Consider the following 14665-nt stretch of genomic DNA (forward strand, 5'->3'; position numbering starts at 1 on the left):
CATCCCATCCACAGCAGAAGAAGATTTCCGACCATTTTCTGATGTTATGGTAAAAAAAAACCCAATGGGTAATCAAAGAGGATGGTGTTTAATGGGCCGATTAATCGGGCCCAACCGCGTGGAGAAACGAGAAATTACCGCGTCTCTGACGCAAGGATGAAACGACGGCGTCTTCCCCGCATTCACGCAGTCTTCGCAGAATAGTTTCTCCTCGTCGTTTTTCGTGTAATCATCAATTCCTGGGAGTGAATTCATATCCAGATTCAGATTCGTGTTCGGGTTTAGGTACATACCATGACCTGAACCAAAGTTCGGCGGTTTCACTTCTCCTTTCCCCGATGCTAACTGATAATTCTCTCTCTGAAACCTGAATCTCTGCAACTGATCATTCAAGTCCGCAAGCTCCGACTGCGGAATATGGTCATAAAATGGTGAAGGCTGGTTCCGCTTCAACAGGATTAGACTTTTAGGCGGCGGAGGTGGTGAAGAAAACTCGATCCGATCAAGGATGAAATCGGAGAATTCAACACCGTTTGTCATTCTCTCCCTTCGGTTCCTCGACTTCCGCGACCTCTTCAAGACGACCAGGAAACGACAATCCTTCTGCCGACATATCAACCCGAAGTTTACCTTTCCGGTGATTGGGATTCTCCGGCGACACTCTGTGAATGGCAGCTCCGGAATTTTTCTCGTGTCGACTAGGTAAATAGAAATTTGATTCGGCGATATCCCGATCTTTTGGCTCATCATGAGTTGAAACGGCTTGTACTGTAAAGCAGGGTTTATTTTCACACTTCCTATTTTCATCTCCTTCTCGCCATCGAAGAACACCACCGGGAACGCCGGCTCGCCGCTGCCTTCCACCATGGCGTCGACTTCTGCCCAATATTTTGATCAACCAGAGAAGGAGAGACGAATGCCTTATATAGCGTGTGTCTTTAGGGGTATTATAGGAATTAAATATTGGCTAAGGGGGTATCTTTGGGATAAAAAAAAGTAAAAACGCAGATTGCGTGGGGTTTACTGAGTGGTTTCAACAGCGCAATTACTTGTAGTCCAAGCAAAAGTTTCTATACAGTAAGGTTTTGTCTTTTTGGTACTAAAATCGTAACAAACACGATTTTGGAAAAATGCGCTTTCTCGTAGCGATTCTCTCATTATTTCTGGACGATAATGCCCCTATTTCCAACGCTTTTCACTCAGTCTCGACGACGTACTTTTCACGATTTCTGAATATTTCCCAAAGATTTAGAATAGAATAATTCCCTAAATAAGAATTCCTTTCCTTTGTTTGAATATCTGGAAAATCAAAAATTTATGGGGTCTAGTTCAATTTTTAATCTCACCCAACTCAAATATTTTGATTGTGTAATGATTACAAAAATATAAAATATTTTAAGAATTAATAATATTAACTGATTTTTATTTATTTAAAATATAAATGACTGTGTGGCAGTGATGTTAAATCTTCAACCATATATTTATCTATATATTGTATTATAATTCATATAAATTTTATTATTTAGAAATAAAAACTAATTCAATATATTAAAATACTAACACAATATAATCAAAATTTAGACTGATACTACATTTGTATAGACTAAGAAATTTAAATGAAATTGGAGAATATCCTAAAATTAAATCATCATGTAGTGTAGTATGTGTGAAATTATATTACAAATATAAATTAAATACACAAATATGTGTTCTATGACTTAAAAAATAACCTTTTGATTTATCTAATTTAATTATATCTTATCCAATAAATTAAGTATTTTATCATGATATAGATTTATTGGTATTTAAATTGACAAATTTGACAAACATTCATTTAAATGGGTGTCTAATTAAAAGACTTATTTATTCATCAATAAAAAAAATTTCGAAGATCATTTTAAAGAAAAAATCATCATAAAAAATAATATTTTTTCATGGATGACCCAAATAAGAGACCCGTCTCACAAAATATGACACGTGGGACCGTTTTTGCCACTACTCTTATACTAACATGTCATTAACCAAGAATATCATAAATCAGGCTACTAACTTTCTTTAAACCAAACGCTTCATATTTCCTTTTCTAATACTAAGATAAATAAGCTTCAATAATGCAAAAGTAGAATAAAAGGATTTTCATGAAATCAGTCAAAATTAGCATTTAATTTGATATTCCTACATATTATGATTTTTTTTATCTATTCTTTTCTTGTCTTTTGTTTTGTTTTGGTGCAATAACTCTTAATATACAACAAAAAAAAAAAAAAAAAAAACTGAATCTCTGCAATTATACGTATGTTTATAAATTATTAACACAGGAGTAAGTATGAACTAAGTGCCAAAGTGATTCATGCACATACCATACCAAGTGCATCACTCAAACCTATGTAATCCATTGATGGTACTCCCACAGAAGGCGTCAGAGAGGGCAAATGCATTTTATTCACATTTATGTTCCTTTGTTTGTATGGGAGTTACGAGTCCGACACAGGGTGTAAGATGCTCAAGAACGGCCTCACGTAGTACATCTGTATAATTATCATTTTAATTAATAGTTTTTCCTTATTTTTATCATGATATGTATTGGTTTGTTGTACAAAAATATAATATATGTGAACAAACCAAATAAATCGAAAGTTGGAATCTATGAAGACCATAAATTTGCTTCCTAGTGGGCACAAAATCAAGTATCAGAGAGATTTAAAAGATATTGCTATTTGCAAGGACAGAAGTAATCACACACACGGATATATTAAGCATTGTTTTTATGCAAACAATCATTTTTATCTGCTTTTTGATTTCCTAGTAGAGATGGAATGCTCCTAAACCTAGGTACGCACCCTCCTCACACTTTTCATGGCTACATCTGATGTCTTTGGTTGCTTCTGCTTCATTTTCCAACTCAAGAATAATGGGCCACGTCTTCTGCAAAAGCTACAAAAAAACTGCAGATAGACAGTTTGCAGCCAAGCAAGCATATACTTCGTCATTAGAACAGCGGTAAGGCCCGACAGCTGGAGCAGATTGTTGATCAACGAAGGCATCCACTACAAATTATCTGGATAGTGTCAACTCCATGTTATTAAGTCATTCTGCAAGTACAAAATCAAGAATTGCTGGAACAGGAAAATGTTCTAACAGAAGAAAAGCAAACAGACAAGATTTGCACATTTAAAACAGCTTCAAAAACAAGTAAGAAAGAAACTAAGGCCATCACCTACTAAGCGAGGTGAAACGTCATGCTGACCAGGCAGAATTTGACTACCGTGCTAATAGATGATTTTCATCTATCACAAATTGGGAGATTCTCTCACAAGATAAAATTATAAAATCAACGAAGCTTTACAAAAGGCGTGAAGTTTATCAAAATCTGTAAATACCTATTCTCATAATTTCACGACAAACTTGAAGATGCCTATTAAGTACCTATGCTCATAGATTTGCCATGACGCACCTCAACGTTTGCGATGGAGCCATCTGCCAGTTTTCTCCCCATTGTCCTTCATTTCGGGTGTATGACAAACAAAACCTGACCCACAAAATGGTTCGATGTAAGATTGGAAACTTGGTTGGAAGCTGACCGACTAATGAAATCTATCATTCTGCATCTTAGAAAGCAGGCTTCAAACTTCACTGTTCAGAAATGGAACAGATGTTGGGTAAAAGGTTGGGCAATTAGAGAGCCCTTTCCCCTAAAACGGTGATGTAACTAAACAGACGAGCCAATACACTTGCCGAATTAATATTCCCTGACACATGTCCTCCACAAATGGATTCAGATATGGTCGAGAAGAGTGACAGAGGAAAGCATAAAAATGAAGAATTTCATTGCATTTTCAATGTTTCATTTCAAGTGAAATCAAGACAAAAATTTTAAAAAGTTTTGAAGATAGCTGAATAGAATCCCCAAGGGTATGTGCCATTGAAACATTTTTCAGACTAAATGTTCAAATCCATTACACAAGCAAAGATGAGCCAGAAGACTTACTTTACTTGAGCCAGAAGACTTACTTTACTTGAGCGTGCTCCGAAGTTATGAGCATCCTGCCACATCATTGCCACTGATAGCTTTCAAACGATCATATGCACTTTGAATTTTGAATTTCTCCTCTAACATCAAGTTTGTTTTCTCCGACGACTGTAGAAAAGGAATATGGCGGTGGTGATGGTGCCAAAATTACATAATGCATTATTTGTGTACAACACTAGAATACAATATTATGCTTGTCATTTGATAAAAGCCCCTGAGCTGTTGACCAGCAATGTTCATTTTAGTTTTATGTTAAAATCAAAGTTTCAAGAGGTAAAATAAAGCTAATGCATACCAGTAAAGTTAGCAGATTCTGTAACATGGTCTCTATTTGCACATTGCATGACAACAGAATTTGCCTCATCTTGCCATCTTTGTACATATGACGAAGTACAGAGGTAATGGCACATACCCTAGTCGAACGGTCGATGGAGGAATGAAAAAGAAGAGTACTAAACACTGAGCTAACCTCAGAAACCCAAGAAGCCATAACTTCTAGACCAAGATTTGCAAGTTTTTTACTACTATGAAACAGATAAAAGGAAGGTAACAGATAATATTGTCTTCGTTTCACAATTATGGCAGAAGTCGCCTTATGGTCATCATCCTCAAAAATCTGCATCAGCAGGAATGACACCAGTAAATTAAAAACCAAAAAAATTCTGACAATAGATATGGAAAAAATAAGGCAGGTTTTTTAAGCTCAACTATGGTCAAATTTTCTTCTTTTTTTGTTTAGTCGTAGGAATGTGGGTTACAGTTCAGGTGCCTCAAGCCAAAATTGTTTTTATTCTTTTTGCATTCGGGGTTGATGAGTGCATATTATATACCCAATACAAAAAAGGACAGGAATATTATAGAGATCAATATATTCAGATACAATCCTTCAACAAAAGTGGAACTTTCTATCCAGTTAAGATTGAATTGAAATGAGATAGAAGTGTATCAAGTTGTCCATAAGGTCAACAAATGACAAAATTGTGGAAACAATATGCGACAGAGTGCCAAACAACAACAAGGTAGCCAGCTTTAATCGAATACACCAATAAATATTGAATTCTCTAATTCAAACAAAACACGATCCTAAAGGATAACTGCCGTTGTTGGAACTTTTGCATTACACCTCTACTAGTCTATTGAAAGTCACCCATCACCATATGTTATGTCTAAACGTCTTAGTGACCCTGGCATTGGAATCTGACCAGGACTTGGTGGCATCAAGTCATCAACCAGAATGATATTGTATTCAATATAGAACTGTTTTGGGAACTCTTACAATCTTACCTTGTTGATTAATTGAGTACTGGTAAAACATTTCATGTAAGATAGCAAGCACGCACACGCACACACACACAAATCAATCAAACAAATTACAGGAAAATTACTCACAAGTGAGATATCAATTAAATATTGCGGAAGGACATTGCTAATCTTGGTGATGCTCAGGTCAGAAAGTCTTGTCGGTTTGGAATCAAGGGAGATGAGCAACCTGAGAAAAGCGCACTTGCTGTCCATCGATATTTCACCACACTGAAGCATAGTTAATTAAGTAAAAGTTTAATGAATTGACATCGCATAACAATGATATTTAAATGACAAATTCGATGTACATCAAGAAGAGACAAGTGATTGAGATCTTTCAGAAGCAGTAAGCCATCTTATTAACATGTCCCAAAAAAATCACCGACAAAAGAAGTATTTGAATTCAAGTGGATGATTACAGAACATACGATTTGATCAACGATTATCTTCTCCAGCATCTGGAAAACAAGATAATCATCACCAATCTGTGCCAAATATTTGCAGACAATACTGGTGACAGAATTAAACGTCTTGCGGTTTGACTTCCCATCATAGTTCACGGCAGGACAAATTTTTTCTGCATAACAAGCCAAACCATTCAGTAATAAATTGCAAGGAAAAAATCTAAAGTAACTACAACAGAAAAGTAAAGTAAAAGCAATTACTTCTGAGAACAACAAATGACAAAACACTATGATATACTGCAAGAAAAGGTTGGATAAATAAACTACAGGACCTACAACAAGCATGCATGGCCACAACCCGAGATTGAAATCAAAATAGCATATTCAAATAAGCCAAAACTTTAAAAATCAATAATGTCGTCCAAATGGAAATGATACAAGTACAACCACAAGTAAGATGCAACTGAGATCAATTAAAAATTACCTGGATAAACTTGGAACCTTGAGAGTAAAGTAATATGGAAACTTGCGTATTCCGCAATCTGGATATGTCCATCTCTGAAGGCACAGTCCAGAACTTCTAAAATGCGAAAAAGTATATATGGCTCAAGATCATCATCTGAAGTAGAGTGACATGAAAATCCATGAATAAGTTTACGTTCACAAAAGTACATGCACAAAAGAGATCCAATAAATTTCAACATAGAAGATGAACATAGATCACATCAACTGTAATTTAAAGAGATTGATCCATGAAGATGGTCATAAAGAAAACACAAAAATAGCTGAATTTCAACCGCAAACAACTATAAAGATCTTAGGCTGGCTCATTAATACTCACACAAGCAACAAGAAACTAGTGAATGCAGAAGCAGGGAGTCGATGAAAGAGAAAAACCGAAGGCAACAAATGGCAAGTTCTTGAATTTCTGCACTGAGCCTTACAAACGGACCATAGCATATGTCTGCAAAACAAGAATCACATTTAATATGTGGAAAACGTAAATTAAGAAGAAAAGAACAACCAACAGTCCTCACCTTTCTCGACTTGTCTGCAGTAAAAACCTCCAAGACCAAACTGAATATTGTCGATTTCCCGAGAGATAAGAGAGTTCACTGGAGCTTTTTGTCCAAGGCTAAGTTGGAGGCGCAAGACAGCCTGGAGATAACAACAATCAAACAAGGATTTTGCAATGCCAATGTATCTTCCTGGTAGGAAATTACAGACAATTTCTATATGGTGAGCACAAATTACCTTTGAGCATAATGGGTTTTTATCACCCAATAAAATTAGCAATGATGGAAGATCCCTTATCCAGGATATCAGATATTCCAACAACGTAGGATCAGTTGCATCTGGGTACAGCCAGCTCTCTTCTTGCTGCACAAAAAATTTGGGCTAAAAATTATAGCGAAGAACAATACGAATAGAAATCAAATTCAACAGCATGAGGTCTACCACTGTATCAGCATAGATACAGCAAAATAATTCATTCATGTGTAATAGGAATGTTGTCTATATGCGTAGCACACTACTAATTGGTCAAGGAAATATCTGGTAGAAAATAGGACACTAAATCAGACTAATGTCGAAAATAAATTTTATGGAACACAGATCATTGATAGTGTTTGCCCCCATCTCCCGAATTTCTCTCTTAGAAGTCAAACAATATAAGTAATACGGAACACGTTTAGTAAGCCACTAACACAATGGTTCTAACATTCTCAGTCACAAAAATATAGCAGGATTACTTATAGCAGCCCAACTTCCAGAAGATGACATTTTCAAGATTGAAAATAAGATGTGAACATTCATCAGCATATAAGTTCAAACAGATAACACAATAACTGAAGGCAGTGTAAAACATTTCCTATTCACATTATGCAAACAATACTTGGCTAATGCTTATTCATCGATATAAAGTTACATGTTAAAATTGTCGGAGGCCACAAAAAATGACTGGTAGATACATTGCAAGCAAATATCTGATCTTGTGTCACTTTGATCCAGGAGCATTAACAAGTCATCAATCATCATCAATAATGTCCTTAAGTTACTACCATCCAGAAAAGCTTTGCACGTCAGTATCATGCATAGATATTAAAACCCAATACCAGAACACAAATGATTGTCAACTTCAGCTTCAAAGGTTGTACGTTATGCTTATCCACCATGTCCATAGTATAAGTGCAATCTAGTTATTTTTAAAAATGTATGCTCGGTCCATAATGCAATCTAGTTATTTTTAAAATGTATATTCGGTCCATAACTTCTGAACCTAATAACGCCGGAAGATATCTTACAAGAGCCAACATTTCTTCAATTGCAGAAAGGCAAGCTAATTTCATCGAAGACTCTGGATTGCAGTTCTGGAAAAAGGCAGTAAAAGCCTGCATCATTGATATCAATCATCCCCGGAATCGAGTACCAAATTAATAATTACATTAATAAATAACCAGTAAGTTATAAAATACTTCAATACTAAATCAGACCTGAAGAATGCGAGATCTCCATTCACCAGAAATTCGCTTGGTTAGTTTTGGAATGTATGGTATGAGTGCAAGCAAGTGTTTCCCCTGAAGCACCTTGCCCACTTGTATCTGCAAGTATGTGTATTAATTTGACAAGCAATAGATGTTTCCCCATTTGAGAAAAAAGTGTTACTTAAAAGAACTTCAATCGATAGGTTAAGATAATTTCTAAGGATAAAGAACAATAAATACTACTACTGGATATAAAATCATAGTCTTCCACAAAAAGAAATGGAAAAAAATGAAAGAATATCGCAGAAATAAGCAAACCTGTTGGTAGTAAATTATAATACTAGGTATAGGATCATAGTTTTAACCCACAAAAAGGAACGGAAAAAAATGAAAGAATATCACACAAAGAAGCAAACAAATTTGTTGGTAATCAATGCTATTTGGCCCTTGATCAGTTGAAAAGAATCCACTGAAAATCTCAATACCATTCTATGTAAGCACTGAAAAAATGGAAGTCCCAGAACAAACCTTTGTCGGCAGTGAGCTCTCAAAAAATTCCAAAAACTTCTCCACTAAAGAAGGGGGGGAGTAGTTCCAGTCACTTAATTGCAAAAATATTTGGATAATTAACGTATTTAGCATTAAGATTCGATCATCATCCTGCAATGCAAAAAAGAAAGAAAAATGAGAGGTCTAAACTCAAAATTTCCTAAAAACAAGAAGAGATTGATGAATGAGGTCCAAAAAAAGAGTGAGAGAGAGAGAGGCAAGTAACATAACCATGAGCTAGATCCATAAAAAAGTAGCACATTTCGAAATAACCATTACAGTTTCTATGCAGATGATTCAACAAAAGGAAACAAATAACATTGGACAGCTTCAGCACAACATCAGGTTTGTTGCAACAATTTTGAGCCCATGGACAGTTATTTGAATTGTAGATGGAGTCCAAGAAAGTGTCTTCATAAAAATGATTTGCTCAAACAAATTTTGAGGTGCCGACAAAAACTCAAGAGTCAAGTGGAACACGTTTAAAATAGACCTGGCTATTAGATCTATGTTTTGATCAACAAATTTTTAGGTGCCAACAAAATAGTCGCACAATTACATACACACCTTTCCAGAGAGATGATCAACTAAGTTGAGAGGAAAAACATCCCACAACTTCTTCATCGCTCTAGGGAATAAATGTCCATCATCATGTGCTATCTTATCAGGCTTATGATAAGGTAGAAAACCATTTTGATCTGATTCACTTCGATAACCCCCACAAGTCATAAACCTGGCTATGAGATCTATGTTTTGAAGAATAAATTGCATGCAATCACATGATTGCACATCTAACTGTGTAATGTTGTGCACCAATGGCACGAAATCGAGGAAACAAGAAACTAAGATCGGCAACAGATCCTTCAGTTTCTTCATAATGTCAGCAAGCCCTGCAAAACATGAAATGCAAGTGAAGAATGGTCAAGCTTGATGATTGCAAGTGTGTGTGCGTTTTCTTGATAATGTCACCTCGTTGCTGGAAATATGCTTGACGATTGCAATTGTGAGTTTTAATCAGCCAAAATTGCATCTAATGATTGACTTTAAGGAAAATTCTATCTACTAAGGTTAAAATAAAAGCATCAACACAAACTAATAATAGAAATAAATCATGGAAACTAGTGCACTACCGCACGCATTGCGTGCTTGTACAATATTTTTTATAATTCATTTGGTTTATATTTAAATGAGAATCAAAATGTAATTATAAGAAATAGTGAGAAACTACACTGTAATTTTGATATATGAACTAAAAACTAAATAGAAAAAAGAAAGAAATAAAATAAAACCAAGTAGAAATTGAACCTACAACTTGATGTCTAAACAAAGACTCTATCCACTGAAAATATGTGGCTTGCATTAAAGTTTTAACATTTAATTAATATATGTAATTATTAAAACAGACTATGATATCAATAGTTAGTTACTCTAATGATCTTAAACTTAATAATATAGTATAGATAAAGTATAGATAGTGAAGGCAATCAACATGCATAACTAAAAAAATAGAGGGAAAAGGTCTCATGAATCTACACACCACATGAATGATATATACAAAAACAAATGTCAAATGCATTGCAATTGAAGAAGACGAACGGGGAAGTAGTCATGCACAAAGCTTGGCACGCGACCAACATGCGATAAAATAATGCACTATTTAGAACTGAAAAAGATTTTCGCACTCACTGATAATCTCATGAGTAGCTTCAGACTCAAATGCATGAAAAATGTTATGAGAAGGGACATCCTGTAAAACACAAATTTAGCATTAAATACACAGCACAGACCGAGGAAGATCTTTGGACAGCAGGGGACAAATACAGAACTTTGTAAAACAGATTGCTTTGAAGATAGCTTAATGCATCATGGTACCATGAAATTCATCAGCTCAGGCTAAGTAATAGACTCCTTCATGAATAACAATGGTAAAATGAGAAGACATCCTAAAAAGGTCCGCAACGAACCCACATTTTCCCTTGTATAATTCTTCAACACCTATGTAGTACACTAATGGCATTTGATGTAACTTTGTGAAGACATCCACCCCCACCCCCAAAAAAAAACTGAGAAGGTCAAATATCTAGGTGCAGGTTCCACTTAAAGAAGCTCACAGCCATCCTAACACACATAAAATAATAAGAATTCATGCAAAACTGAGCATGCAGCGCCATTACATCTTTTCGCCAAATAAAAAATACCAAAGAGTACATTATCAAATGGTGATTGATCTCTTCCATCACATGGCAACAGCGATAAGCAGCGAGCCAATCCAGACAGCAAGCTCTTTAACTTTCCCTTATCATCTAAAAATTGATTCTTACGTAATATATCTTCATAATTACAGAGAATCTGCAGATGGATCAATAAAAAGGATGAGAAAACTTCGAGAAACAATACGAGTACACAATATGACCAAAAGGAAGATAAATAATAGCTAAAACAGAATTGCATTGGCTGCAAGTTGTTGGGACATAAGCAAAAAAATTCATTACGTCAAGAAGGAAAAATAATGATATTACAACACTTGAGAAGCAAGGATATAAACTTTCTCATTTCAATGGCTAATATATGTGGCTACAACAGATGAATCAACCCAATCACGTCACGGCTGTTCTTATCTGCTATCAAAATATGCAAATAAATTCAGGCACTAGTTTTATTGAGCTTCAAACTATTAAAATTTACGGAATTGGGAAGTGTTATTAACACTTTAATCAACACTCCATCTTACCTTTTTGGTCAATTGACAATATTACCCCTGCATTAAATTTTTATATAAAATTTAGTTGATTTTCAAAACCCATAATAAAATATCTTTCGTATTAACTGTTATTAAATATATTTCAAAAGTTAATCAGAATTTTTTTCTTATATATAACAATAATAATAATCGATTGAAACAATTTAAATTAATAGTTTGGTTTTTATGTTTTGATAAATTGAAAATTTTTAAAGATTTTTTATCCATGTATCTTGATTCTTATTTATTCCCCTTAAACCTATGCTAGATAAATCAAAAGTTTGAGAAAAATACTTTGTTATTCATACTTTAATTTGTTGATCTAGTTATTTAAATTAATTGGATTTAACTATTTATGCAATAAACAACCGATTCTAAAAATTTAAAATTATTTTCACTATTTTTACCTTGGTAATAAATTATTGATGGACTACATACTCCAATACCTTTGAATAATATTATAGTTTATCTAAATATTAGAAATTCATAAGATTTTGATAATATTTTTTAAAAAAAGTAATTATTTCTAAATAACAAGGTATAATTTTTTTCTTCATTTCTATGTGGCATAATTAAGAAAATATTAGCATTACTATTATTTCGATGTGAAATTGATCAAGAGCTATGTTATTTGGTATAACAACATTTAATTTTTAAATAATTCATTTAATTGGTATTAAAAAATATTTTTCATGTATAATTCTCATTGAAAAAATTTACCACCTTCATATTTATATTTGTAATTTGGAAATAATTGAATGGAATGTGAACACGTGTTTTGAAAAACTATTTTACTCTTAAATTAACATATTAAAGTGTATTTATCTTCTGAAAATTATAAAGGATAATGTTGTCAGTTAATTCAATTAATAAGTAAGATTGAGTGTTTTACCAATTTCGGAGTGTAAATAACATCTCCCAATAGAATTATAATTTGCATCACATACAATAAAGATAAAAGCAACAAGCATCTATATATTGAAGGAGAAACTGAGCATACCTTTTCAGCATACAAGGAAAATGAAGAAGGGTAGTGCTCGACAGTGAGGTCAAAAAATTTAAAAGCCATCAATCGCACTTCAATTGCTAAATGCGTCATGGCATTAAAAATATACGGCATCATCAAGGAAACAATTGGACCTTGGTTATCCTGTAAAAGAAAAAAGAGAATCAAGTGAAAAATAATTGTAATTTTACCTTTCCACTTTAAACCAATCCAAGTTCTCCACAATGAACATTACAAAATCATTACGTATTATGAGATGCTTTCATTTGTCAATTATAAGGAGTGTATACATAACTAACAAGACTTCATTATAACAACTAAACTTCTGGCTCTTGAAAGTGGGAAGAAAAGTTAGCATTTCCAGTTACCTCTTTGCATCCAGGGAAAATTACTGACTTAAAAAGTTGATACAGGTTTTCGCGAACCAACTTATCGTGATCACCAATGCGTTCTCGCATTTTCTCTATAACAGCGAGTTTATGCAGCTTCAGCTCAGCTGGGTGTGTGAGCAAAATATTCCTTAATCCTAGTAATGCATCTAAAGAAAGGATAAACACTTCCCATTACAATTTATCGTACAACAATGAGAAGCAAGACATCATACAGGACACGACACATCCTTATCAACTACCAAAAGAACATTATTAAATCAACGGTTTACCCGATTCAATTAACCAGCTTCGCAATGTTAAAATAGCAAGAGAACGAAGAAAAACCAAAGCAATGCATCATCGCAATAACCCTACATGAGGTCCTTCAGTCCTTTTGATCATTCAAGAAACCATCCCTCTGTTGAGACTAGAGGGCATAAACCATAAAACCCAACCTCTCTAGGAATCAAGTAAAAGGTTCAGTGAGATCAATTCTGCTCCTCCTGAAACCTAACTGCTCTATGCATGCATTCATCTACATTTATAAGACACACTCACACAACACTACAAATTTATGGCATTATTATGTTTTTATGTAACAGTGTCATATCAACGTGCAAAAACATCCAAACCAAGTTCAAAATTCATAAGACAATCTAATTATCTAGTTCCAAATGTTAAGGTTCCCTAAATAATTTTTTTAAAAAAATAGCTGGTCAATATAAGTAACTGTTGCTCGATCGCACATCAAATATACAGTCAATATATAATTTCTTGATTAAGATTTTATATATTTATATCCACAACTATTTTACACGCATGCATTTGCAAGATCCCTATTCCTTAACAACTCATTAACAAAATCTCATTGATGGGCGGCAGGTCGACCCAATAGAGCCTCATGAAACTTAATTTTTCAAAAGAACTATACAAAAGTTGAAATTTTCCTGCTACCCCACTACCCTCAGCCCCCTGGGAATAGAACCACGCTAACCAAAGGATATTTTGTAAACAATGGTTGTCGTCTTAGGTGGCGAACCACAATTAGTTCAGTGTTTTCACACATCCTGCTTGTGTAAACTAAACATTGGGAACCTATACCAAATTAACATCCAAATCATAGTCATGCTAGTTGGCACGGCATTATACAACAAAGGTGCCGAATATAATCGACCAACTACATTTGACATCATTTCGATAAGCTTGGCCCAATATCTCGAGTTTTTATAGGCAGATCAATCAATAATTTATTGCTCTAATATTCTTCACGCCAATAAATTTAACAATTAATTCCACTGCATTGCTAACAAAAGTAATCACAAATTCAGACATTAAAGACCCACCTTTTCGGACTTTGGAATTGTGATGGCTTGTCTGCTGAAGGAGCTCTTTAAGTGTCAACCCCTTCTTGCTGACTGCTAAACCGGTCTTGTCCGATGCTATACTTTGCTCAGGAAGAACAATGGATTTCGATTTTATTTCAGTATTTGTAGCGTTATTCGGAGGCGGCAATTTCCTACCAATTTTTCGCTTGATTTTCTGCAATAATATGATAAATATTAGAATTCAACAACCACAATGCTCCAAACAGAATTTTTTTAACAAAGAACTAGAACTTCAAAAGCTAAACAAAGATTGAATATTACTTTGAAGTCCACCCCACGTTTTCGCGGCTTCTTCGACTGAGATTTCGGTTTCACCATTTTTTCGAGTCGTCTTCTTCCCGACTTTTACAGAGAATGTAGGAAGGTATTCCGAGATATACTGATTGAGAAAGGAT

The 14665-nt window shown here is 34.4% G+C and overlaps 1 protein-coding gene across 19 annotated transcripts; it reads right to left on the reverse strand.

Annotated features, from left to right (window-relative positions):
* Positions 1 to 2626: 2626 nt before the first annotated feature.
* LOC142528767 (uncharacterized) lies at positions 2627 to 14665 on the reverse strand. 19 transcript variants are annotated; one of them, XR_012815739.1, is made up of 20 exons: positions 14532 to 14665; positions 14229 to 14424; positions 12883 to 13052; positions 12509 to 12658; positions 10977 to 11117; positions 10455 to 10515; positions 9336 to 9658; positions 8748 to 8879; positions 8229 to 8336; positions 8040 to 8126; positions 6991 to 7116; positions 6774 to 6894; positions 6578 to 6700; positions 6221 to 6355; positions 5761 to 5909; positions 5420 to 5560; positions 4326 to 4646; positions 4012 to 4138; positions 3455 to 3529; positions 2627 to 3058 (listed from the first exon to the last, which is right to left on the reverse strand). XR_012815739.1 is itself a non-coding variant. In XM_075633925.1 (19 exons), exons 1-18 carry the CDS (start codon positions 14586 to 14588, stop codon positions 4034 to 4036), a joined length of 2646 nt encoding a protein of 881 aa, XP_075490040.1. In that variant the 5' UTR covers positions 14589 to 14665; the 3' UTR covers positions 2627 to 3058; positions 4012 to 4033. The 19 variants fall into 19 exon arrangements, 4 of the variants coding, with proteins under 4 accessions (XP_075490040.1, XP_075490037.1, XP_075490036.1 ...); XR_012815741.1 differs by having other exon boundaries at positions 2627 to 3092; XR_012815733.1 differs by having other exon boundaries at positions 3427 to 3529.

The sequence above is a fragment of the Primulina tabacum genome, chromosome 16 (genome assembly GCF_025594145.1).
Source record: "Primulina tabacum isolate GXHZ01 chromosome 16, ASM2559414v2, whole genome shotgun sequence".
Classification (NCBI taxonomy): domain Eukaryota; kingdom Viridiplantae; phylum Streptophyta; class Magnoliopsida; order Lamiales; family Gesneriaceae; genus Primulina; species Primulina tabacum.

Bases quoted from the DNA above. Each gene is read 5' to 3' on its own strand.
- LOC142528767 (XM_075633925.1), bottom strand. From the start codon at position 14,588: ATGGTGAAACCGAAATCTCAGTCGAAGAAGCCGCGAAAACGTGGGGTG. The intron at 8,127-8,228 runs GTCTGATTTAGT...TCAATGATGCAG, and splicing joins GGAGATCTCGCATTCTTCAG to GCTTTTACTGCCTTTTTCCA. The intron at 6,895-6,990 runs GTAATTTGTGCT...TGTTATCTCCAG, and splicing joins AAAACCCATTATGCTCAAAG to GCTGTCTTGCGCCTCCAACT.